This window comes from Pseudochaenichthys georgianus, chromosome 21 (assembly GCF_902827115.2).
Source record: "Pseudochaenichthys georgianus chromosome 21, fPseGeo1.2, whole genome shotgun sequence".
Taxonomy (NCBI): domain Eukaryota; kingdom Metazoa; phylum Chordata; class Actinopteri; order Perciformes; family Channichthyidae; genus Pseudochaenichthys; species Pseudochaenichthys georgianus.
Genome location: NC_047523.1, coordinates 35,514,519 through 35,541,351, shown reverse-complemented (window position 1 = coordinate 35,541,351; position 26,833 = coordinate 35,514,519). Strand labels below are relative to the sequence as shown.

Below are 26,833 nucleotides of genomic sequence, written 5' to 3'. Positions count from 1 at the left end.
CAGCCTGTCTGTTATCGCCATACAAATCCAGAAGAAAAACAACACATCTTCATCAATTTCAGCTGGCGTTTATTTAACTACAATCACTGGCAGCGTCTTAAACTGTAGTATATGTCATGATCCGTTGCATTTGTTACAATAAAACCCCAAAACACTTGTAGGTTTCATGAGAAGTGCCTCTACTCCCCCCCAAAACCCCTCATTATTCACTTCGCCTCAGACCCTTAACTTTCCGTTGCAGTCTCACTCTCACACCCTGGCATGAAGCTGTTTTGTGTGTTTCCTGCCGTGATAAAGTCATGACTCCGAGGTTAAGTCTTTCAGTTTCGTTGTCACCATGGAGTCTCAGGTGCTTGTTCAATATTTGGTTCAGTCCTGTTCAGTGGGTGCTATTGTCCTCTGTGCTGCCCCCTGCTGGTGTGTCAGAGTCTAGATAACTGAATGAGGTTCCTGTTGATCTCGGCCACGTTCCTGCAACCTGGATCCGACACATTTAAAAACGTCAGACAGGATATTGCTTATTTTATATTGTATATTGCAAGTTACATTTTTCAGTCGTAACCTCACATCTACACACACAAAGAGAACAACAATAGCAATACAAATTCAATCTTGTGTTTCCATCTTTTGAGATGTTGTACACATGCAATAACTGCAATTTAATTCTTTTTTTAATAATGAAATCAATTAATCAATCAATCAATCTCTTACCTGATAAAGCCATGGAAAGACGGAACTCATCATTAAGGATTTGCAGCACTTCCCTCACTCCTTCCTCGCCCTGAAATATCACACAGCACCATTATTACTTTGAGTTCAGAGAGCATAGCAGCTCTACGAGTTGCAAACGGCACAGGACACATTTTCTCTGTAAACTTTACACCGAGGTCCTGTAGCTCAGTGGCGGTTCTAGACCAATTTGACTGGGGGGGCCACTGGGGGGCCAGTTATTTTCTGAGGGGGGCACAATAAATGCAGGACGAAAAAGAGAACTAGACAGTATGAAGTAATTGCGCATAAGAAAACAATGCAATACAGTTATTGGTATTTGTTTCAGTACACTTATTGGAACTATTTCAGATATATCTTATAGTTATTACTGTTAGCTTCAGCTTAAGTTATAGTGCAATGTTTGCACTAACACCATATTTATTTAAAAATAAAGGCAATGAACAGTTACATCTCTACTTTACATAAGGGTGTCTGCACAATCTCACATTACAGCAACAAAACCCTGCGGTTTTTGGCAAACCCAGTACCAGAAAATATACATTTAAAAAAAAATTGGGGGGGGTCAGTGGTCAATGTTAGGGGGGCACTGGCCCCCCTTCCCCCCCTAGAACCGCCCCTGATGTAGCTCCAATAGTTTCAATGACTTTCAAGGATAAACTCAAGCTGCCAAGGACAATGGCTTAGTGTGTGGAGCCTTATCGTGGTGGGTGTGAGTAAAGCTGTCGGAAGAGTGGTGATCAGTGTTGCTGCTTGTACCTTGTATGCAAGGCCCCACACTGCTGGGCGGCCAATGAAAACACACTTGGCTCCCAAGGCCAGCGCTTTCAGAACATCACTTCCTGTCCTGATGCCTCCGTCCAGATAGATCTCGATCCTGCCCTGAACCGTGTCCACGATCTCCGTCAGCGCGTCAATCTGTGAGCAACACGGGACGGTGTAACATGGAAAATGTTTATTAAACAAACAAATGCAAAGTATTGATGTGTTTCCAATTAATTTTTGTACTACTCTTCAAATTGGACCTTTTATTTCACTCTTTTATTCTGAAAGAGGGTTTGGGCGGCGAGTACATATACTGTCATTTACTCCTGACTCTATGAGCTACAAAGGATTAACAACTGCTTTAGTTTAGACCGTCCAGATTAACCCACCAAAGTAAGACAACTGTGGTTTGTATTCATTCAATTAAACCTTTACTGATATGGTACTGTAGAGTCCAGACAGACTTGGCAGACACACTTGGCAGAGATCTTACATGAAATTGGAAACAAAACTATCTTCAATGTAACTTAAGAAGTAAATGAGTGAATATGTACCGAAGCGGGGCCTCCGTCCAGCTGTCGCCCCCCGTGGTTCGACACGATGATGCCCTGCACGCCGTGCTCCACAGCCAGCTCGGCGTCCTCCTTGGTCAGGATCCCCTTGATGATGATGGGCAGGTGAGTGATGGACTGCAGCCAGTACACGTCCTTCCAGCTGATGGAGGGGTCCAAGGTGTGGGCTGGGATCCCATAATCCTCTGGGACTGAATCCTCCTGCTTATGTTTTAAAAAGTATATATTAAAGGTCACCTATTATGCAAAGTCCACTTCTTCATGTCTCTTCTACATCAACATGTGTCCCCTCTTCTTCATGTCTCTTCTACATCAACATGTGTCCCCTCTTCTTCATGTCTCTTCTACATCAACATGTGTCCCCTCTTCTTCACGTCTCTTCTACATCAACATGTGTCCCCTCTTCTTCATGTCTCTTCTACATCAACATGTGTCTCCCTCTTCTTCATGTCTCTTCTACATCAACATGTGTCCCCTCTTCTTCACGTCTCTTCTACATCAACATGTGTCCCCTCTTCTTCATGTCTCTTCTACATCAACATGTGTCCCCTCTTCTTCATGTCTCTTCTACATCAACATGTGTCCCCTCTTCTTCATGTCTCCTCTACATCAACATGTGTCCCCTCTTCTTCATGTCTCTTCTACATCAACATGTGTCCCCTCTTCTTCATGTCTCTTCTACATCAACATGTGTCCCCTCTTCTTCATGTCTCTTCTATATCAACATGTGTCCCCTCTTCTTCATGTCTCTTCTACATCAACATGTGTCCCCTCTTCTTCATGTCTCCTCTACATCAACATGTGTCCCCTCTTCTTCATGTCTCTTCTACATCAACATGTGTCCCCTCTTCTTCATGTCTCTTCTACATCAACATGTGTCCCCTCGGTGTAAAGAGACTCTGAAAGTTTCAGGAAAAAAGATTCTCTCTCTTTTTGATCCATTTCTATATAAAAAACCTGTCTCAAAATGAGCTGATCCGATTTTGGCCACTTTATGATGTCATAACGATTTTTTTGTCTTGTGTAACCATTAGCCAATCAGCAACCAAGGTAACCCCCCCCCCCCCCCACCTTATCACCTGAATCTCCTCCTCGAGCTCCATTGAGTTATTTGTAACCAAATGTCTCTCAGAGGGGCGTGGGGAGGGGCTCCTTATTTTCATCTAAAGTAACAGACAGAGAATCAGCACTTTGGAAGCAGGGCTGAAACAGAGGGGGTTATGGGTAATGCTGCAATGACCTGTTTGGTGTTTGGAGACAAACACTTCTGAGACATGTTCTGTAGATATCAGAGAGCTGTGATATACTGATGAGAAACAGTATAATAGGAGACCTTTAAGTTGCTTGTTATTACATGTTCATGCTGTTACATCTTTAAGAGCATGTGGAATATTTTAATAAAACAGTTACCTGGAACACTCCATCAAAGTTCTTGACCTTGAGGTGTGGCGGCAGCTTGAACTGGTTGCGGATGTCGTTGCGGCGCTTCCCGGTGTAGGGGACGTCGACGGTGAGGACCAGGGCCTTGTAGCCGAGCCCCTCCACACGGTGCACAATCTGCTCAGACAGCTTCCGGTCCCGGTACACGTACAGCTGGAACCAGCGGTAACCGTTTGGTGCCGCTGCCACGATCTCCTCCACTGAGCAGGTGGAGTAAGTGCTGGTGATGTAGCAGGTGTTCAGAGCCTCTGTGCCTGTGAGACGGAAGGAGAGAAGTTATCAATGTGGTCAGCGAGGAGCGGATGCATCAGCGTGGTCCCTGTGCTTCCCAGGCGACGCAAAGAAGTTGCCAATTGTCCGGTTTCCAGTGTTTTACATATTACAGAATGTTTCTAGTCAGCGCAGGGACGACTTCGGGTTGGTTTGAAGGGTCGAACTAGTGCTGTTTGTGTCCCATGTAAAACCAAAAGTCATTATAACTCATTTTAATTTACATCAGTAACTTCAACAATGTAATCAATGTACTTATTTTTAAAACAAACCTAAAAAACGTAAAATCAATTTTCCTTATTATTCTTACAGGCAAAAGAACAACCCAGTCTTTTCTTTACGACGTTATTCTCCCATCTAGTGGTGGCAATCGTACCGACATTGTTATAGGATAAAAAAAAACCTGTGTCTCCAAATTTCTAACTTTTCAGGAACTTAAAAAACATATTATGTGTTATGAAAAAGGTCTCTCAATCCCTACTCACAAGCTCCATAAGAAAACAGGTTTTTCAAAAGGCTGTGTACCTCTTGCTGTGGCCACCTCTCCTTCATGCCAGGCCAGGCAGTGGAAGGCAGTCGGTGCGATACCAACAGGGAAGCTGATCTCTGTTCCCTGCACCGTGGTCCGCGTGTCGCTCATCGACACGTCCCGCAGGATACGAGGCCTCAGACGGATCCTGAGGGAGAAACAGATGAACATGTGGACAACAACACCAAATGTAACAATAACGGGTAGTCGTCTTCCTCTTATTTATATTTATTCATATTTGCTAGTAGAAGCTTTACGTTAAATTGCATTGTTAAAAGATGGTTGTGACCCAGATTCATGAGAGGATGTCAAGTTTCCATGGAACCAAACCAACCTGTTGACAAAGCATTGCAACATCGTACTATCCGGTATTGTCAAATACAGTTATCCTTGAGAAGACAGCATGCTGATTTTGCTCGACAAGTCATATTTATCTTCTGGGATTCTGTTTTCCCAAAGCTATGGCTTTAGAAAATGTTTCCAAGACAAGGTCCAACCTTTATTCCTGCAGGGGGAAATGTTTAACCTGACCCCGAATGCACCTGCAAACACATATGTACAGATCTATCACAGTGAGGACAAGCAGAACTTTCTGTCTTTATGGAGACATTAGGAAAGCTGAGGGGAATTCACAAAGAGAACAGAAGATGGTCAATGGTTTAAAAACATTTATAAACCACATGGAGTTGACTTGGCATCAATACTCAGCAAATGTAGTTAGTTATTATAAGGCACACATTTACACATACTTTAATATCTAATCAGAAATGAGTCAGTCTAAAGTCCACAAAACCTTTCCTTGTGTTACAAGCTTTATCCCTAATGTGATCTCCACTTTTGGTATAAGAACTTTCCTAACATAAATTATTTCAATCCCCAATGATGAATTTAGGACAGGTGAGCTAGCACCGCATACATGTGACCTTGAAAGTCTGGGTAGACTTCATTGTTCCCACTGTACCTTTTGAAAGCCAGGATATTGTCGTCCCTGGTGCAGCACTCATCCGCTCCGGCTGCATAATAATCCCAGGTGGCCTTTGAGAGATGCTCCTTAGCATACTCCTCGAAGTCTGTCAGGCATACCATAGCCATTACTGCACATTGGCCTCCCTCTCTGTGTGGAAATAGACACCATCAAGTAGACATTGGGGGATTTAGGCATAAACAATACAACATATGTCAAGATAAGTCAATAAAACACAAGCATGTGGCATTCAAAATATCACTTTATTCAATGTCAAACACCGCTAGCGTTGTTAAGCATCATTGGTCTTTTTTCCCCAGTCACTTCTCATATTTTGAACCATGCAGTGTCATCTGGAAACTGGGTATATGTTGCTTTAAATGTGAGACAAAAAGCTGCAGGGTACAACAGCAAACGGAGACATTTTGTTCACAATAAAACACTAAATGCAATAACTTTCCGTAGCAAGACTTAACACAAATATCAATCTTCCATAAAACCCAATCCCCAGCTCTCACATGACACTGACTCCATGGAGGACTGAAGTTACAACATCGCTGCTCAAACTCAAACAGCCCTCGTATCGAGGCAAACAAGTAGTCAATAACTAACTAGTCAATAACTAACTAGTCAATAACTAATTTTTCGTTCCTCTTTTCTAGTTTAAACAGAGAGGAATCCTTGTGTCCACAGAGTTGCTTTAGTGTCAGTCAAAATCAAACTTTCATAGAGCCACTATGAAAGCCACGGACAGTGTTTGTGACCTGAGGGTGACCCTTGCTTTTATTGTGTTTACACAAGCTGAAAATGTGCTGATGGTGACTCCAACTATAGTGAGGACAAGAGGCGTCTGACACAGTGCTCTGGGGTCCAGATGGTACATACAGTAGTATATATGGCCATACACATGTACATGCTTTGTACACAGCCTACATGCCAACACGTGCATGCAGGGATATGGGTGGTGACATGTGATAACTCTTCTTTCAGTAGGATTCACACTGTCAACGATGTCAAATAATATTTTATCTAAATGATGTTGTCATGAAGAAGTACTCAGATTGAAATACCACGATGTATATTGTATAATACTCAGTGACAAATAAAGAATAACAATGTTTAAATATAAATGTACACAAAGGTAGACGAGATCAGTGTAAGTCAATTACAGTCCAAACAGTTGCATGCATACATAACTTCACTTTATAGTTTCCATATTCATATTTATCTAATGATACATACTACAAGTTAACACCACAGATGTAGTTTTTATTTGTTTTTGTTGAAGGAATTCTACCTAAAGTTTTAACAATTACTCAAATCCTGCAGCCATCAGATGTCTAAAAAAAAGGAAAACCGAATTTCCTGTGGTGTGATCAATTATATTAACAATGTATTCTTAATTTGAAGTAGAACACCCCAATTTACAAATACAAGTGAAACACAGATTCTATATTACGGCCTTTTACACTTTGATGTATAATGTTTAGTTTCAAATGATCCCAGCGGTTTTTTTTTCTGGGGGAGGACTTTCCACACTCGCTTTATTTCTGTTTCCCTGTTTGCTAAACGACTACTCACCTTACAGGTGCCTGTTTTCCTCAGTCAGCTGAGACAAGCGAGAGTAGAGTATATTCACGGGTGGGATAAGTAGGAGAAGAGGATGTTTCAGCGAAGGAAGACGGCTTTTAGTTCATCAGAATATGTCGTACTTCGGTAAGTAAAAGGAAGGGCTAAACTAGCAAACCACTGTGTATCTGGGTCACCTTACGTGCTTCTCAAAGTGTGGTCCGCGGACCACTGGTGGTCCGTGGCCGCCCCCTAGTGGTCCGTGAGTATTTTGGTAACATTTCACATTTGAAATAAATAAATAAATTTAACTTTTCCGCACTCTCGCAGGAATATCTCCGCAATGGAGCGAGCTTAAGTTTCACTTTTGATCGCATGATATAGCCCAGATAAACACCTTCATCACACATGTGGCCACTTGTTTGTACCATTTTCTCGCGATTTGTAAAACAGTATGTGTTTTTGGATATTTGTGGAGTTAGGTGGTCCGCGAGTGTTTTTTTATTGGTTAAGTGGTCCTTGGTATGAAAAAGTTTGAGAAACACTGCCTTACACCCAAAACTATTAACCAGGTGAGGCTGACTTTATGGTGTAATGCTACTAGCTTCCATTTGTAAGGGTGGAAAAGCCAGCAAGATGAAGCTAGATTTATAAAAACATCCAACCGAAAAAATTGTTTGTAGGCTACAAAAAGACTGCGCAGGTAGGCGACATTTTAGCTTCCAATTAATTCAGCCAATCGATCCACTGGAACTGGCTTTTTTTTGTCTGAGCATATTGGTTTCGAGATGTAAAGAATATATCAACATTATAACAAACAGTGCAGTGTTTTAGTTTCTTAACAAGGCGTTATAGGAAAAGCTAATGACAGCTAACTAGCTAACTGTTCTGTAAACGTTTCATTTGGGCAACGTCCTTTAAAAAAAAATATATATATATATTGTAGACATTTTAACTTATGATATGCTTAATATGATATGCAGTAGCCTACTTTTAGTAGCCTACTAATCCACCCAGTAGCCTACTACTGCAGAATACTCTTCCATGTATTTTATTAGTGATACAAAAGAATAGGCCTTTGTTATACTGTAATACTATAAAGTAAAATAATAATTAAGTAGGTACACTTTTTGATGACTCATTCTGCATAATTATCACTTTTACTTTGAAGCTCATTCTTTGTTAATTAAACTTAGATTATGAATACATTACTTTGTCAAAATGCAACACACAAATGCTACCAAAATAGCAATAATACTGTATATTAATGAACATTTCCACTGTGTTCTTTTTTAGAAGGCTATAAATGTTGAGTAAGACAAATAATTATCTATTTTATTGTTTATTTACAGGACCTGACAGCCATCTACTGCCAACTGAACATTTGGGATGAAGAGTAAGTCCAATGTTTTTTTTTCAAAGCAGTTCCTCATGAATAGATGAATGCATTAACAGCCATATCCAGTCTGTTTACTGTACTCTCAACAATTAATTTAATAAGCATTGTATATTTGATAACATTTACTTATTTTGGTCAGTTTTCTATTTTTAACATACTTATATAGCCCAGTCAGAATTAGAACATTTCATAATATAGTACCACATCTTAAAGGCTGTATAAAAATTTCGTAACTGGCTGAATATACAACATGGACAGTGTGAGCTTGTTTATTACAATAATAATTCTAATAGTAACAAACAAAGCAACTTTTTGGGTAACATTTCCTCAGTTATGAACATACTCTCTTAGCAGATACAAAATAATTATCTGTAATTGCGCTGGCCTGAGAAAGTGCTGACATTATTGTTTGACTGGTCAACTCGCAGAACATCAATCAACAAAAATGTGTTTATTAATTCATTTATAATTGAACTATTTAGCAGTAAACATTAATTGCCTGATGCAAGCATTGTAAGTTGTTTATTTTTGGGTTAGGTCATTTAAACTGCCAACTTTAAGGTTACAATTGTAGCTCTATTCCTACCTATAAATAATACTATAACAAATGACAGTTGTATTTATTTATGTAAGCTGTGCTGAGGATTTCCTGAGGAAGCACCTGATCTGTTATGAACCCATCAGTGACTTGAAAAACAACAAACATTGCTACAGTTGCTTTACAGTCATTTAAAGACAGTACAGGTTTTCTTTCTAAAAGTAATTTTGTTTTGTTTTGTGTGAGCATATGGACAGTTGGACGTGTTTACGATGACGGTATATCTTCCTAAAGTTTACTCACCGATGACAAATATTCATTCTTCTCAGTTGACCCTCTCTCCTTACTCATTACCTGTAAACAGTCCACAGAATGACAGTTACAATAACTCCTGCTACTATCATTTCAATTATACCATGATATTTATGCTGTTTTCAATAATATTCAACAAAGTAGTCTACAGTAATACAGTACAGATACAGGCATCCTGTAAAACACAATACAAGCTTTCCACTTTGAACACTTGAGGGCAGTGCAATACTGAATGAGAGTCTGCTCTTAAAGCTCCATTCAAGTTGATGGGCAGGTTAACACAAGCAGACTTTTATGTAATGTGTGTGTCAGTACTGCACGCTCAGCTTCTCAAAAACTGTGAATGATGTCCCAACTTTGACAGATCATCAGTTTAGGGATATTCCTGTTCCCTGACTTGTGTGAGGTTTGTTATGTCAAATTACCCATGTGGTTCTAATGGCTCAGTTTCACTGTATTTCGTAAAAAACTTAGAAGGGGACTCAGAGAGAGCAGAACTTCACCAAATCCATATGACTTTATCTCGAACTGTTCACAAAACAAGAAAAAACTAATATTGTAGCCGACCAAAGGAAATGTGTTCTTCTTTGTCCCATAATGCACCCTTCCACCAAGTCTAATGAAAACTGAACCAAAAACACAACATGAACGTAACTATAATAAGGCACAGGTGAGTCTTTTGAAAATAGATGTTATTTAAAAAGAGTTAGTTATTACTCAGATGTATCATTTAGTTGTCTTTCACTTTAAATGTGATAACATGTTTCTGATGTTTTGGTCTGTACTGCTATGCCTATGATTCATTATTACTCTTACCGGAATACACTCTCTATTATTATCAGTATCTTTATTGTCCTCGGTGCGGCTGTGTGTGTGTGATGAATGTGAGCCTCTGTCTGTGTTGGCTGTCGCTCATTTAGCCGCACTGAATGGCTGCTGGGAGCACATTGTCCAGGTGAACTTCTAGAATACCTGTTGTATGCCATGTAGTGCGCCACACTGCTAAACAAGGTGAAGATTTAACCAGCTTCTGTTAGAGATTATTTTGTTTTTGTCCCGCCGGTTAGGAGATAAACACGTCCTGACGCCTTGTTGCCATTTGTAGTGGATGTGTAAAAGCACAACAGTTGTAAAAGTAGAATCCAATAAACTGCACACAGTGGAAATAAATACAGAGACTGAAGCGGGTCAAATTAGTGTCTTACCTTCACCTGAGCTTTTTTTGGCAGACCTACGTGTTGGTTCCCCTCTGATTTGACAGGGTCGTGTCAGAGGGCAGTACAGCCCCCCCATCCTACCTCCCTCACCCCTCTCCCCCTCACAGCGCTCCGCCCACAGTGGCTCAACACCAGCTAAGCCTCTCGTCAGCACTCTGAGCCGCGGCCTCTCTGTCAGGCTAAAAAACACCAAAAACAGGTCGATTGTTCGGAAGAGCAACACACTCCTCCCGTTATCCACCCTTCTATCATTTGTTCCATTCTTCCTAAATTCCCATCCTCGCTTCCTTTCTTTTCTCCCTTACTTGTTCCCCTCATCTTTCCTTTTGTTGTTGTCCCGCTTCCTTTGAATTCAATTCAATTAAAATGTTCTTTATTGCTATCAGGAAACATGTTTCACATTGCCAAAATAAGTGAGAAATAAAAGCAAAAAGATGTAATAATCTACTAGAAATAAGAAATGTGTTAACAGAGCTTTCCTGCTAACTTTCGCCCCCTTCCTATTGATTGATATTGATTGATATACTTTATTAATCCCCGTGGGGAAATTGTTTCTCTGCATTTGACCCATCCTAGTGTTAGGAGCAGTGTGCTGCCATTTTGAACGGCGCCCGGGGAGCAGTGTGGGGAACGGTGCCTTGCTCAGGGACACCTCGGTAGTACTTGGTCTTGCCGGGACTTGAACTGGTGACCTTCCAGTTGCCAAGCCAAGTCCCTATCGACTTCGCCACCACCGCTCCTTCCTGTGTTTTTAATATTTATGAATGTCTTTGTTGAATATTCTGTAGATTAAGGAGTAACTAGATCCAAATCTGATCAGATATAAGACACTAAGGCAGAAAACAAACAAAAACTGCACGGCATGGCCTTTTCTGGAAATGTCAAACTTGTCAAGTGGAGTGTGGACTTTGACAGGTGTTTTGAGGGTCTTTACATATAAAACACAGATGTCCCAAGCTTTGATATCTAGAGCTTGTTATGTTAGGGTCCCCACCCGTAAGTGATGGATCGATGGCAGGATGTGAGAGAGAAATGGTATGAATGCCACAGTGTCTCAGCTCACCGCGGACGAAACAAAACGCCTCGAGAAGTTGTTCAAGCGTTTTAAAACAGCAGTGATGTTAAATTAGATTCTCCCGCTCTTATTTCATTACGGCTTTAGAATTGAATTAACTCTCTGTGAATGTAATATCTTCGGTAACAAAACCTGGCTTCTTGAGAGACGTCTGTCTTTCTGTGTGTCTGAATGTATGCGTTTTATTTTGGCTCAAACACAAAAGGCTAGCAAAGGTGGAGCCAAAGGCTAAATCTGTCAAGTTGGACCTCCATGGGGAGGTGTGGGTGTTACCTGCACTGAGAGGAGGTGCAAATTGTGTTAATCCACAGCTGGCCTCGATGCCTAATACCGCAGTTAGATCTGGCTCCGGGGCCGCCGTAGTGGAGGTACTGGACGTTCAGCTGAGTGGAAAACCTCTTCCACATGCTGCTGAGGCTGTGCCCCGAGGCTGCGGCCCAGCACGCCGCGCCACATGTGTGTTGAATTGTCGAAGGTGTTATCATGCCCTGCGAGGCGCTCCGCTCCTCCACCTCTGTCTCTCCCAGGTTTATTATCAGACTAAATACAGCAGAGTCCACGGACACACTCTCAAGCAGCAAACTCCTTCTGCTCTGCAGCAAGGCCTCACCTGACGCCTGTCCATCATGGTTTAACTTTTCACATCAGGCCGGAGAAAGCGATTTTATTTTATTTCTTATTTTTTAGAGAAGGAAAAACAACTAAGTTATTTCAAAGACTTTATCTGGTGTGGGTCTGATTTGAATTATAGGCTGTTTTCATGAAGTTATAGAACAAAGTAAAAGGTTTCAAAGCCTGGGATAAAGATTGTAGTTCATGAAAAAACATGCTTATGATTAGAGTTTTGATTCTGAATTAAAAACAATAAATTTCTTAACTCTATTAAAAAGATGACTTGTAAGTGTCCACATTTTATTTTTGCAGTTGTAATCATCAATCTCTAACCCTAAACAGGAAAACAACAACTGCAGCACAAGTTACCAGTGCAGTTTTCCTTATTATTTTATTTATTGAAATCATATTTGATTACTTATCACATGGTAGAATAAAGATTACTTTACATTTCTATAATTTCTTTAAAAAGTAGTTGATTTGTTTTGTAATCTGTGAAATACTATCAAAACTTTGTTGTGTTAAAATCAGAATAAACATAATTGTAAGGTAAAGAATTTCTCGTTGCTCAAAATTGTATTTGTGTTTCAAATATGTATATATATCTGAAATGTTAACATTATTAATCATAGGTTGTTAATGAGTCAAATTAAAAATATCTATATTTAGACACTCTTTACCGAGTACTTAAAACAATGGTCAAAGTAGACTTTTTAAAGCAAGAGTCTATGGAGGAGCTTGCTTCGTGAACGTGGGGCGGTATGTAGCTCTAGCATTGTTCACAGTGCCAAAGAAAAGGCAAAGCAGTGAACACATCAGTGGCTTTAAATGTCATGTAGCGGCGGAGTGATGGATGTCCAGAGCATTTGATGTTTGGAGAGATCCCAGCATAACTCACAGTTTGTAGTCACGCCATTTCAGACTCTTATGATTCAATCCATACAGCAGCGGGCGACTTGCACACATCGAGTGGAGGTGGTCCTATTTGTGAGAGCGATTTATACCTTACACAAGAGTGCTTGAAGCTATAGGAACTCTTCGGCGAGTGCATTAAGACTTTTACTTTGTGCACATGAACGCCATTTTCTCCCACTTACTGGACTTTTCTTTTTGAGATTTGAAAATGTATGTAATGTAAAGATTTGCTTTGAGTTTTTTCTTTATTTGTGTGACCGGGAATTGTTTGGGACTGAGTGTGTGAAGTTGTGTAAAAGGAACCCGATGTCAAATGTAAAGTCAGAGTACAAGTCAGGGGTTGCATTCCAATAGTCCATTTGGCTTAGGAACCTTCCTAACCAAGTGAAATGACCCGGAAGTCCCTCAGTGGCAGCCACGATAAGTGCCGTTCCAATTCTCCAAATGAAAGGAAAGGAGGTTTTAAACTTCCTTTCTAACCTCCTTTAGCTTAGGAACCACTGGACCTCCCTTAAGCCCCTGTCACACTGTCTCGAAATTGACACCCGATGGACACACGATAAAGGAAATGTTCAAATTCGGCTGTGATCGTAGCAACATCGGGCCATTCGTGAGGGCATCTAAGCCATCGTATGACCGCCGGTGGAGTTTCTCAGGCTCAACTTCGTGAGCAGCAACTTCGTAAGGCACTCGTGAGCGCATCTTGTCAAATCGTGTCATCTTCGTGTTATCATCGGTGCATTCGCCCTCACTCTGATCGGGGCGAATGCCCGATGGCACCGATGATAACAAGATGCCCTCACGATGGCCTTACGAAGGGCAAAATTGACACACGAATTCAACACGAAAATGAACCTTCGCAAGGTCCTTCGGAAATTTTTTGGCATGCCAAAGATTTTGCCACCGCTCACGAAGTTGCTGCCGGAGCCTGAGAAACTCCACCGGCGGTCATACGATGGCTTCAGATGCCCTCACGAATGTCCCGATGTTGCTACGATCACAGCCGAATTTGAACATTTCCTTTATCGTGTGTCCATCGGGTTGTTTTATTGCACAACAAAATCATGTAAACATATTATGTAAATAACCCAATTTGTGTTCTGTGAAACTGAAAAGGATATAATATATTATTTTGAAGGACAGTTGAAAGGAAGTTGTTGTTGCTATGGAAACAACAACATGACGGAGAAAACGTAATATTTTCTACATATAAAGACAGATAAAGTAAAGAACAAAGTCTGAAGATATCAGTACAGTATCATAGTACTGTAACATAATTGTTTTTGGTACTTTCATTGCAGTTGTATGTCTTAAATGGAATGTAAATGTTGCCTTCGTGTGTGGTTCGGGGCCATCTTCGTGCGAAATTCACAATTCCATATTCGTGTGTCCATCGGGTGTCAATTTCGGGACAGTGTGACAGGGGCTTTACCGAAAGGAGAGGAGAAAATGCTGCCCCACAATGCATTGCAGCCGCAGCATTTGCCGTCACTCAACAGTCGGCCGTTCACGGAAACAACCGATTATGACCGAGAAATGATATCATGAAAGTTACGGTGCTTATTAAGCTTTTTAAAACATAGGTGGTAAGTCGCTAAAGTGCTTTGTTTTGAACGTTCATCAGTATTATAATCAAAAAGAGAAATATGAACGTTAGTTTTCACTGAAGTTATCAAATAAAGTCAACATTTCACTGAGCTGTGTGGGGTTTGTTCAACATTTAAAAGATGTTTGAATGGTGATGTACACAGTGATAGATGTTAAGGACTAACGTTTATAATAAATACATCTGTATTGATTTTAAGATCTTTAGTTCATACAATCATACGTATTGGGATCATTTGTATTAATGTGGACCGGAGGGAGAGGGTGACGAGCATAAGTTTCACTTTCCTTTTTTATTTCAATTCCAACTTTGGTCCTGAAGAATATGTTTCTCTGTTGTCCACGTTCATAAAGCAAAGCAGCAGCATCAGAGCACGGTGCAGAGTCTCCAGATGAGTTTACAGTAGTCCCTCGTTCTTATTAAACATACATGTTGTAGTCCGCTGTATAGAAAACTGTGGTTTCCATAGTTTCCCCTCAGCAGCAGACGCACATTCAGGACGTCCGCTGGCGCATCATAAACACGTCGGATAGTGAAAGTGCATTCGGATTCTCTAAAGCAGTGGTTCCCAAACGGTGTGCCGCGGCACACTGGTGTGCCGTGAGGCAAGTCCGAGTGTGCCGTGGGATTTTGTGACAACCATACGTTATTATTGCAATATACAACTACACAAAAATAATTATTTTTTAATTTACTATATCAGTACTTTGTAGGTTTATATGTACGTAATCTGCGCGACTTGCGCGTCCACATCTCCGCGTGCAGTGCTGCATAAACATGGCTGAGTCAGCGATAACTCTCGAGGGGTGGAGGTATGCCCATTATTTTGAGTTCATCCGAAGAATAGACAGGAATGTGACGGTGAGGTGCAAACTGTCCAGGCCAGAAGCTGTTATCCACTGCTGTAAACACCACGTCAAACCTCAACAAGCACCTGCAAAGAACACATGCTAAGGTGGAGCTACCGCACACGCTATTTGTTGTTTGTTTATATCATAGTCTGTTCTTCTTCTCTGTCTTCCGGTTGTTGCCTGTTTTGAATGACGAATACACACTACCGCCGCCTGCTGGTAAGGAGAGTTATTGCCACTCACGCATGCGCAGTTCGTACGTGCTCGGCTGAAGTCTTTGCGGTGTCTGGTTCCAGTGCAACACATGGCCAACACACAGGAGAACACGCCGACGCAACAGAGTGAGCAGAGATAGACTGCGCAAAATATACAGATAGCAGGAGACAGAGGACAGCCATGGTCAGATAGCAGGAGACAGAGGACAGCCACGGTCAGATAGGAAAACATTCAGGATCTGGATCAGTCTTATGCGACAATGGAAACTGAACTAAAGCCTGATCTGCCTGCAGGGAGGGGCGGGCCGGCCCTGCGAGTAACGAGTAAAGTAACGAGTTACTTTATGTAGTTGTAGAGAGTAACGAAGTAGTGTAATATATTACTTTTTTTTTTTTAAAGTAATATGTAATATGTAATATATTACTTTTTTTTAGTAACGACCCCATCTCTGCTGAAATGTTACATTTATAATTTGTAGTTCAGGACCATGGACAATGCAGCTTCCTTGCATTGACAGTTCTCTGTGTTGAATTTCCTTTGTCTCATTTTTAATGTTGTGACCTGTCTGGTTTAAATGAGTGTGTTGCTGCTTTGATGAAGCCTAATTTGATAACGTTTCAAATTAATTTCTGAAATATTTCGTTAATAAATATTTCATGAGTAATATAGTTGTCTTTGTCACATTTTATTTGGTATTAGTAAATAATTATGCACATTTACAGATATTTTACATGATATGAGTGATAACACGTGTTATAAGGGCTATTTTGCACAATAGGTGTGCCTTGAGATTTTTACTTGTCCTTTGGTGTGCCTTGGGCACAAAAAGTTTGGGAACCACTGCTCTAAAGTACCGCAGTCTCTTCTCCTAAGTCCTTTTGCATTCTCCTATCCACTATCCCTTAACGTTTCACTCAGAGGTCAAGGAATAGGAGATAGGGTTAGAATTTAGGAGCTGATATTTGGATTATCGGAACGCAACCAGGGTTTCCGGGAAAGGGTTAGTTGGACATGACATGAAACAGGAAGTAAAACGGCTTGTTGAAAAGTAAGAGTGAGGGGAGTCAATGCGATGAGAGGACACATTTAACCTTCTTCAATCCACTTTGTTCCACTTTCATCTCTCAGTAAAAATTGTTTCTCTTAACCATGACCTAAAACTTCACTTATAGAAGTTATATCAATGTGACTAATCTAACAGACTAATGTAAATGGCTCCGTTTTTGATATTTGTCTTGGCTTAAAGATTTGTTTAATGATACATTTATATCCATTTATAAATACACTAATGTACATTTATGTAATTACTATTTTAATATAAAGCATGGGTCTTAAACAGGGGCTCTGTGGCTCAAAAAATATAATTTAATAATGTTTGGTAACATAATCAATTATGGTCTGTTACATTTTTTTCTAATTTAAATAAAAAAATGTCTTGAATTTGACCATACTATTAAAGATAAGGTGACCTTTGATGCCCCACCTGTCCATCACAGCCAGCTAGTGTTTTTAAAAAAAAAAGTAAGATAGTCTTGTACCAGATATAAATAATGTAGACTGAACTACCGAAAGAAAGTATTTGGGCACAAGTGGTGGTTGAACGTATAAAGTGTATTCACCACAAAATCCCAGAATGCATTACTGGAGCTTTTTTCCCATATCCTGTGGCGACGGGCGACAAATAGTCGTGTGTGTGTGTGTGTGTGTGTGTGTGTGTGTGTGTGTGTGTGTGTGTGTGTGTGTGTGTGTGTGTGTGTGTGTGGTAGAGATACTTAATAGTTCTCCACCATAGCCACAGATTGATTGATTGATTGAAAAGTTTATTAACAGCTTGTATATTGGGTACAGTACAGTACAGCTCAAAAAATTGTTAAGGGGATGCAGACCAGAGAAAGACTTTCGTCTTGTTTACATCAGGGTCCCCCATTTCCAATTCATCATATCATTTAAGACATATAAGACATATTTGACATACAGATGGCTTATTTACAATTTACATACAGGTGGTTTTTTACATACAGATTGCTTATTTACAATTTTCATTTTAGATTTCGTTCTAATACATCCTAACCGGACATTTAAGACATACCAAGTCTACAGATATACAGTTAGTAACATAGTCTAAAATGCGAGTATATACATAGATGGGGGGGGGAAGCTGTCCATTGGACGACAGGTTGAGACTTGTACCATTACCGGGGCCAGTTTTGCAAAGCTCTCCCCCGAAGGTGCTCTTTAAGAGAGGTTTTGAAGGTAAGTATAGCTGGTTGTATTGAGCCAGGAACACACTGCGCAAGCAACAAATACACCTTAAATGGGATTATAATGATCTCGTTTCTAAACAAATAAAGTATGCAATATCAGAGACTCTTTAGAAATAAAATATCAACATTTAAAACAAATCTATTTTGAATGTGCCAGACATCTGTTGGTCCTGATGAAAAGCAGATCTCGGATTTATTTTACGATGAAGCCAATTTAATAATGGCTTTAAAAATACTTCAAGCCATCCTTGTTTTTGATTTTGATATTTGTATAAGTAGGACATCTCCAGTTCACAGTTGTATCAATAATCTGAAGAAGGAACACATCCTGGTCCCGCTTTCAAAAGGCTACATGTGATGTAATAAATCAAGTGTTGGGATTTGACTGAGGACAAACCTAACTCAGAATCTTTCATTCAGAATTCTTTTAAACTAAACAAAAATACATTAATACAATTCATTCATATAAAATCAAAAAAGAATTACAATGTCGACAAGATAGCAACAAATAGTGCTAGCATATTGACTTCCTTGACACTGTTAGAGTTTAACAGTCATACATATCTGAGATGTAGTAACCTTTTCTCCCTCTTTCTACCACACAACTGTTCATATTTCAGTTTGCCTTTGCTATTCAGCGCACATCCGAAGGTTCCCTGCTCCTTTAGCAGTGTGGAGTGACAGATTAGACATGAAATCCCTGTTGAAAGCTTCGTGACTGATAACTCTGCAGTGTGAGCACAGATGAGGAGAAGAGTCTGCCAGCAGCTCCAGAGACTAGCTAGCGTGTCTGCTGTTGTCATTTCTCTGTCTTTCAGCAAAACACTCTGCAGAATAATTACATATTTTCTCCTCAAGAAAGTAATAGTGTTCATCGTGTTCCTCTTTAAAAACCCTTTGAAGTTAGGGGGGGGGGAAGCTGGACTGGTCTAATAACCCGCCTGAAACGTTGTGTCCTCACGCCTGGCTGTTAGAACCCGTTTACTGGGGTGAATACTTGAACTTGACTGGAGACACAAAGACTTCATGAAAATAAAACAGACATATAAAACTCCGTGTGCAGCTCTTCTACTTCACGATGTGTAATAAATACTACACTGGAATGATTCTCTGTGATCATTGCAAATCCAGCACGCTTTGATTTAATGCCTCTATGAAATAAGAATGGGATAACAGGACTCTCCGTTTTGCCCTCTTCGCCGCTTTCTTCTTTTTCTTCTTCCACTTCTTATATCCTTTTTTTCTTCTCATCATCCGAGGACTTTTCACGTGTCCTCGAGGCTCATTTGGAAAGCTTCATGTCCAATCAGTTGCTGCTGAAATGTGAATCCATCGTGACATTTTCTCTAATCAGCTCTCCCTGACCTTCCCATTCCCTCGGACAAATTATGCAAATAGCAGTGTAATAACCTGACCAATTAGAATCAAACCGAAACCCCTTACCCTTGTTTCCTCTTGAGGGGAGAAGAGGCCACAGCTTATATGCATTGTACACGACTGAGGGATGTAGTTAGTGCTGAGGGGAATCTCTGACTTCCTCGTCTTCTCTTTGCAGCAAACTGTATATATGGACATGTTTGGTGTACATACAGTACGTGCACTTGAGATATTGTTTCAACCTAAGTATGTGATTTCAATTGCAGTAGATTATTCATATGAATTGATATGAACACTTTCTTTCCCAAATGCCATCAGTGTGGAAGTGTTAGTTCCAGCAGAATGCCAGCACACCTCTTAAAAACCCACACGCACATACCTAAATGCTGTAACTAATTATCTGTCGATGTAAAAGCACAAACCAAATAAATAGTGCAGCTGTGATACACTTAGCATAATCCTTTCCCTGGTACATTGCACACATTAGGCCATTTAAGAAATGTGTTATGCTGAACTAATGAAGGGCAAAGAAAAAAACATCCTCTCAACATGCCTCATTTAGGGCGGCTCATTAAAGGCTTTGGAGGAATGAGTAACACATAGGAAAACCACAGCACAACGGATTACTCTGCAGAAAGGGAGAATGTTATATGAACACCATCGTGTACGAATGGAAGAACTGGGTCGACCCCGCTGCATGTCGTCCCCCTCTCGACAACAAAAAGCGAAAAACACAATTTTTAAAAAACAGGACAGATGAGAACAGCAGAAGCATCATTCTCCCCCTTGGTCCTTCGGCTGTGCCACGATAATCCGTCACAGGATGGATCCAACTGATGAAAATCAGCCAGGCACCTGATTTGTGACAGCTGCACATAAAGAGAGGCCATTTTCATTTCTCTCGGAGACCAATCAATCTGAAAACAACTGCAGTATATTTAGCTCAAAGAGCAGAGCGGGGAGTAAAGACGTTTCCTTTTAATGATATGCAGCACATGTGGAACAAGATGGAGAGGCATGGGAATGACTTAACTGACTGACACTGCCAACATGCAACCAGTCAGAGACAATACAAGCTTTTAAGTTGGCGTTAAAGAGGTTAAAGGTTAAATATGTCTTATTCGGCTTGATGTGGACAAAACCCAAGACCCTTTATCTCCAAATGACTGGGTTTTACACCAAAAAGGCTACAGTTGTGTTTGTCACATCTGGGCCTTTGATTATATGGTTTGGCAGAGGGGACTTCGGATGTGTTTTGCATTACAGACAATATGCTAAACTCTCAGGTTCCTGCTCTGATGAAATCTGGACAAATTGTGGGTTTTCTCCGGATCAATTGGCTCTGGAGGGTATGCATGTGCACGCATTTGTTTCTGTGTGAAAGCATGCATGTGTTTGCCAAGGAATCCAAAAAAGGTCTCTTAGTGTCCCCTCTGGTCATCACTTAAAGATGTCAATCACCTTACAGTATATGCTCACATGCGAAAGCTACGCCCACCTCGCCACGGGCTCTGGCACCGCCTCTGAAGCCTGTCGCTCTGCCCCTTTGCCCAAAATATGGAACCAGGGTGCCGGGGCACTCAAAGCATATTTACCAAATAAAAAGTGGCGCCACATTAGTTTCATACTTTTACTGTTTGATTCAACAAAGCATTACATCCACAAAAATAAGCCATATCATGTAACAAATGAAAACCATGTGTGTGTGTGGGATGAAGTGAGATGTTGTGCTGTGCTTGGCTTTGGGGTGTTTCATTTAAGCTCTACAAAAGAATAGATTTTTAGAAGTCATTTAATCCAATACAGAGAGCGGCAATCTCACTTTATTGGAGAACTTTCTTTTTCTAATGCATGACAGCTTTACACCAGTCCTCTCCTGTGGAGTGGGCAAATCTTCCTGTTTTCGTTTTTGTAAAATACCTCTTGACAGGTTACAGGTCTACTGATGAAATGTCACTATAACCAACACGTCTAGTTGATACGATTTTCATATTTTGCAGCATCCAAACCAGAAATACCAGTGAAATATTGGCTACATATGCTAAATCAACCCTAAAGGTGGACATCAAACATGAACAAATGTACGTGTGTCTTTAGGTTTACCCTAATTATCCTTCATCTTAATGCTTCTTAATATTCCAGATGAAAGGTTAAATACAAAATGGTGGATTATGTCAAATTTTAAGAAATGTCATCTTTCCTTTTTTGTATTTTCCATCCTGCTATTGCTCAAAATAAAAAAATACATATCTGATAACACGTCTCAAGAAGAAACATTTCAGGGCCCACTGCAGAGACTCAGATTTCAGGTTGTGAAATAGTTTTTATGACGAGATAGAAAGTGAGAACAACACGGTGTTGACATATGTATATGGATGTTGGAGGCTCCTCTCCCGTATACCAGCTACGTGGCTTGTGGTTTCCACCTGCCCTCTGCAGCAGGGCGCCCCCACCTGGCCACCCGCGGTCTGCACTGACAGGTGAGGACAAAGATCCTGCGGAGAGCGAGGCTTAGCACGTGGCATCAGGTTTAACAAGCTGTCACCAGGCGTTAGCGGATGGAGAAATGACGGAGAGTTTGTGAGTGTGCCCGAACGTATAGTGTGTGTGTGTGTGTGTGTGTGTGTGTGTGTGTGTGTGTGTGTGTGTGTGTGTGTGTGTGTGTGTGTGTGTGTGTGTGTGTGTGTGTGTGTGTGTGTGTATGTGTATGTGTGTGTGTGTGTGTGTGTGTGTGTGTGTGTGTGTGTGTGTGTGTGTGTGTGTGTGGGACACTGCAGAAACACAGGAGGCGCCTGGACCTGTTTCCAGTTAAAAGCAGAAGCGCCCACAACAAAGGCCCTGGCCGGGGGACTCGTAACGAGGAGACTATCCTTTTTCTTTGGCCTCTGTGATCTACCATTCTTACGTTTCACTTTCAAAGTCCGGCTCGCTGGCAGAAGTCCTCCGCTCCGCATCTCTGATGGAAAGAAGGAACGCTGCCATCCACCTCTTTCCTCTTCACCTCCCCTCCTTTCTTCTGAAAAAAGGTTGAAAGAAAACCCCCCCTGCCTGTCTCACTTGCCATGGCTGATAAAAGAAGCATGCATATGTTGGAAGCGATATTTCTCTGTCACTCTTGACTATAAAGAGTTCTGCAGTAATCTCCGACAGGCTATTTAAGGCCTGATGCTTACTGGTAAAGATCTCTTTAGGAATACTTTTCAGTTCTCGTCCATTAGGCCCCGCCAGCAAGTACAAGAGATGGATTCCTCACGAAATACAAATAGATAGGATTGGGACAGGAAACGATACCTCTAAATAACTCTGTATGTTAACTGTAACATAACATACAGTGTACTTAACACATGCAATACAAATAAGGCAAGTAAGATGCAGGAATAAGTCAACTATATACATGTAAAAGAGAATACGATACAACAGAAAGTAAGGAGAATGTAAAGCACTGTAGAAAAGTGTCACGTAAATAATATCAAACTAAAATGTTATAATTAAAAAAAGAAATTGGGCAATATTGCATTTTATTCTTCAACACAGGACACCTTTTTAAATATAGGTTTTCGTAAATCATTCATTTGATTTCCCCATTTTCAAAGTAAAAAATGTTCTAGAAATATCCCAGTTGCCGCTCCTCTCCCACAAAGCCCCTGATACTGCCTTTACAAAATGCACAAATCATCACTTCTCCACCACAGCAAAAGGTCTAGGGGTGTCAAACTCAAGGCCCGGGGGCCACATCCGGCCCGCGACTTCATTTCATGTGGCCCGCAAGAGCTTGCAAAGAAGATAATATGTTTATTATACGGTTACATGCCACTTTACAGAAACAGGTTGCCCATAAACTACATGTCCCACAATGCATCTCGTTTTGTGACATGGCACTGAAGTTATTATCCTATCCGATAATAATCCAATGCAGAGGCAATAATGTAATATAATACATTATATATGTATATATATATATATATTATATATTTATATATGTATATTTATATAGTTACAACCGGCCCATTGAGTGCAACCATAATGTTAATTTGGCCCGCGATGAAATTGAGTTTGACACCCCTGATGGATTTAAAAAGAAACCACAGTGTAACACACTTATTTAAAAACTCAGTAAAACTATTAAAACTTTTTAATTTGCTTCAAATTAATTCTGTTTTCATTCACTCTAAACATGCTACTTGCTGGATTTCTCCACATTATATCTCTGAAATGATGATGACGTATGCAGGGCTCATCTTAAAAGGACACCTCACATAACATAGACACACAAAAATAACTTTAAAGTATCACAACTGTATATTAGGGCCTTTGCCTGTAATATTTACATTCATCAATATTTGTATTCCAACAACATATCGAAGTATAACGAAGTCACTTGTAGTGGTCAGTCCACACGAGTTGGAGTGTCTTTCAGGTCCTTGTTTTGGTTTTATAGCCCACAATGCTACCTTTTTGATGGACTGTGTCTCTAGCTGCAGCAGGCAACTAGCTGGCAGGTGAACATGGCAGTGCGTTTAGCTGCTTGGATATACACGTACATATTCTCTCTGGAGTTGGTGTGGATCAAAACAAAGCTAAAAGGGTAGTACATGTTTGACTTACAGGTACGCAGAAACACGAATCAGTGTGTGTGTGTGTGTGTGTGTGTGTGTGTGTGTGTGTGTGTGTGTGTGTGTGTGTGTGTGTGTGTGTGTGTGTGTGTGTGTGTGTTTAATGTGAAGTGTTAATGTTGTTCTGGGTACGCTGGATGTGTAAATTGGCAACTATTTGCTAACGTGTAAACACTTTTTAAGGGGCTAATATGTCCGTGTTTACAGTTTTCTCTGCGTCCTCCAACTCATCAAAAAGTCAGTGAATGCAGGTCTGAGTTGAAATACCTGGATGTCAGTGCGTGATTTATCTTTTAAAATTGTCTCTGAAGGAATCCTTCTCTGCGCATTCTCAGCTTTTATCTGGACACTAAAACAGCAGGTCTTTTATGGACATTTGGATCTTAACTATCAGCATGTTACCGTAAAACACAAAGCTCTGTTACTACATCTGTATGATACATATCGTAAGGGCCACTGAGTTTCTCTTGTGATGATTTCTCCTCTCATGTGCTGAGCAGATCTGTGAGTTGGAATGAATGCCCGCTGTGTGGCGTGGGGGGGATATTATTCATTGAGCTGGTATTTACAGGCGGAAGGAAAGTGGCTTTGATAGAGCGTCTCTTGAGCGTTCTCCAAGATGAGATGTACTCATGTCCTCGACCTCTTGACTCTTCCCCTCTATCTTTATTTCCCATCAAACATCTAAAGATTCATGTATGTGCATTCATATTTGTCTGCGAGAAGAGAGGGAAAGATCTATTAAAACGCTAAGAGGATGAACATCCTATTGAACTTGCTTGTAAAAATGTTATTTGACAGTCAAGGTTACGAGGCATCCAAGAGGTGTAAAGCTGATGTTTAATCAAAGGGACTTTCTCATCAGCTCAGAGTGCAGAAAGCCCAAGCACCCCGTGTCCCCTAAGCTTGATCTTAATATTCTATCATATGTGTGCTTACTGTATTTCACAAGCCGTCTCGAGTCTTTGAAAGCGATTCAACTATGTGCTGTTGTTGTTGTTGTTGTTGTTAATGATGTAAGCATTGAAATCCATCTCCAGACACAGGGCCGAGCGCTGCCTGTGTGCCAGTTGTTACGGAGCTCGCTCTGCAGGGTTCCTCCTCGCTGGGAGCACGTCCAGCCTCAGAGGCTTCGGGGGGGAAGTACTGACGCTTTCATGCTGATTTAACTACAGATGTAGCCATCAGACAAGTTCCACATTTGACTGCTGCAGCAGCATGGAGCACTGCCCCCAAGTGGAACTGTTTGGAAACTCTTCCCTGCCATTGGTGGAGCTAATATGGACAACAGATGACTGATTGTTATACAATGAGTGGCAACTAACAAGGACCATGTTCACAGAAAAAGCAAAGGTGAAACACATTTCCTTAAAAGGGGTTTGCTTGAATTAAGAGTTCCACAAAGCTATGCCAGCCAGCCTGCATGCATAACACAAGGGCTGTGGGAATCATCTAAGTGGAATGTTCTTGTTATTCATTTTATTATCCAGCTTTCCTGCTGTGACATACCGAATGGCCACCGTGAAAAACATCTAGACATGGTTTCTTTGCTTTTCTTTTACAAAACAAGAGTGTCCGCCCATTGACATAAAAGCATTGGCAAGTTTGGAAAGTGAGTTGGCCTTCAGACAATTGTAATGATTAAATTATAATGGGTTCATTCGCTGACAAGCTAACAATGGCATTCATTAAGCTAACCATTAGTTTAATGATACACATGGCTGGAACAGACACACAGAAACAACAGAAGCCGGGCTCTGTCAAAAGTAAAGAAAACAAAAGCATGAAAAGAAACAGCCATAACTGTTTCTTGACAAACAACAGTTCAGCATTCAGCCAGCACGTTGGTGCCTCTGCTCCGGTTGGTCAGATGCAGCTGCTCAGCACAGGGTGTGGCTGCTCTGATCGCACTGTATTCAACTTGGCAACCTCATTGTGACAGGACTTCGAGGAACACATTCCTGGACCTAAGTCTGTAGCACACCGCCATGTGTACAGTTCTTGTATATGCAGAGGTATGAAACAAGATAGTTCATGCTAACGAGTGAGCTTTGCATGTGTCTGTAGGCATGTTTGTTCACTTTGGAAAGGGCCAGGGCAGCTCATTCATCATGTATGAGGCTAAACACAACCCTGGCTGCTACTCCAGACTAATTCCTTTATTTATTATATTTGCCAAGACACCACTTGCATTATCACACATTATTACGTTCCCTTCTGGGCTAGGGGAATCAAAGGGAAGCAACACAACCAGAATGGGATTGGTACAAGTTATAAGTTGTTTTAATGCACAACAGGTGAACAAAATGGCAGGCAAGCAGCCTGAAACAAACACATTGCCACAAACACCGGTTTGAATAACAAACAATAGAGGCCACACGGGCGCAAGTTTCAATGGGCAACCAAACTAAGGGAGGACTCTAAAGTGAGTCTAAACGCATACAGGGAAACTAAATACTAGTGATGTTACGTATTGCGCCGAGACTTCGGAGCGTGTGTCGAGTAATCCCCGAAGCTTTTTGTGAAGCATGTATCGAGGCATGTATCGTTTTGGGCCAGTGACGTCATCGATGACAAACGAAGCCTCGCTGCCTGTCGATACCGGTCGATACCGGTCGATACCACGTGACTGCTTCACGAAGCGATTCAGATCGATTGAACCGTTGAACCACAACGCTCATAATACCCATGGATGTATAATAAGAACCATATTACCCCTCCTGTACCCAGGGCCCGGTGACACGATGGAATCAAGAGAGCTCAGACCCTCACTTATAGAGGTCAGAACATGTCATAAGTATAAATAGATACAAGCATAAATAAATGTAGGAATAAAAACATGAATAAATACAGGAATAAATATGTTCCAGTGTTTTCAGGGAGCTTCAGTGTGTGTGCTGTGGCTCAGCTGGAAAGCAGTTGACTCATGACCGCAGGGTCCCTGGTTCAACGACTCGTCAATACGTATTTTTTGTTGTTTATAAAAGCTACAGCTAAATG

General features: G+C 40.9%; 2 protein-coding genes across 2 annotated transcripts in view; one reads left to right on the top strand and one right to left on the bottom strand.

Annotated features, from left to right (window-relative positions):
- Positions 1-48: 48 nt before the first annotated feature.
- hao2 (hydroxyacid oxidase 2 (long chain)) lies at positions 49-7,051 on the bottom strand. Its single transcript, XM_034110516.2, has 8 exons — positions 6,851-7,051; positions 5,267-5,419; positions 4,302-4,453; positions 3,477-3,760; positions 2,049-2,270; positions 1,489-1,647; positions 712-781; positions 49-478 (listed from the first exon to the last, which is right to left on the bottom strand). Exons 2-8 carry the CDS (start codon positions 5,395-5,397, stop codon positions 423-425), a joined length of 1,074 nt encoding a protein of 357 aa, XP_033966407.1. The 5' UTR covers positions 5,398-5,419; positions 6,851-7,051; the 3' UTR covers positions 49-422.
- A 1,149-nt stretch (positions 7,052-8,200) lies between these two features.
- Positions 8,201-26,833, top strand: part of wars2 (tryptophanyl tRNA synthetase 2, mitochondrial) — a 76,544-nt gene continuing 57,911 nt past the window's right edge. The window contains exon 1 of the mRNA XM_034110515.2: positions 8,201-8,234. The gene's annotated coding sequence lies outside the window, so the exon portion shown is untranslated. The remainder of the gene's footprint in view (positions 8,235-26,833) is intronic.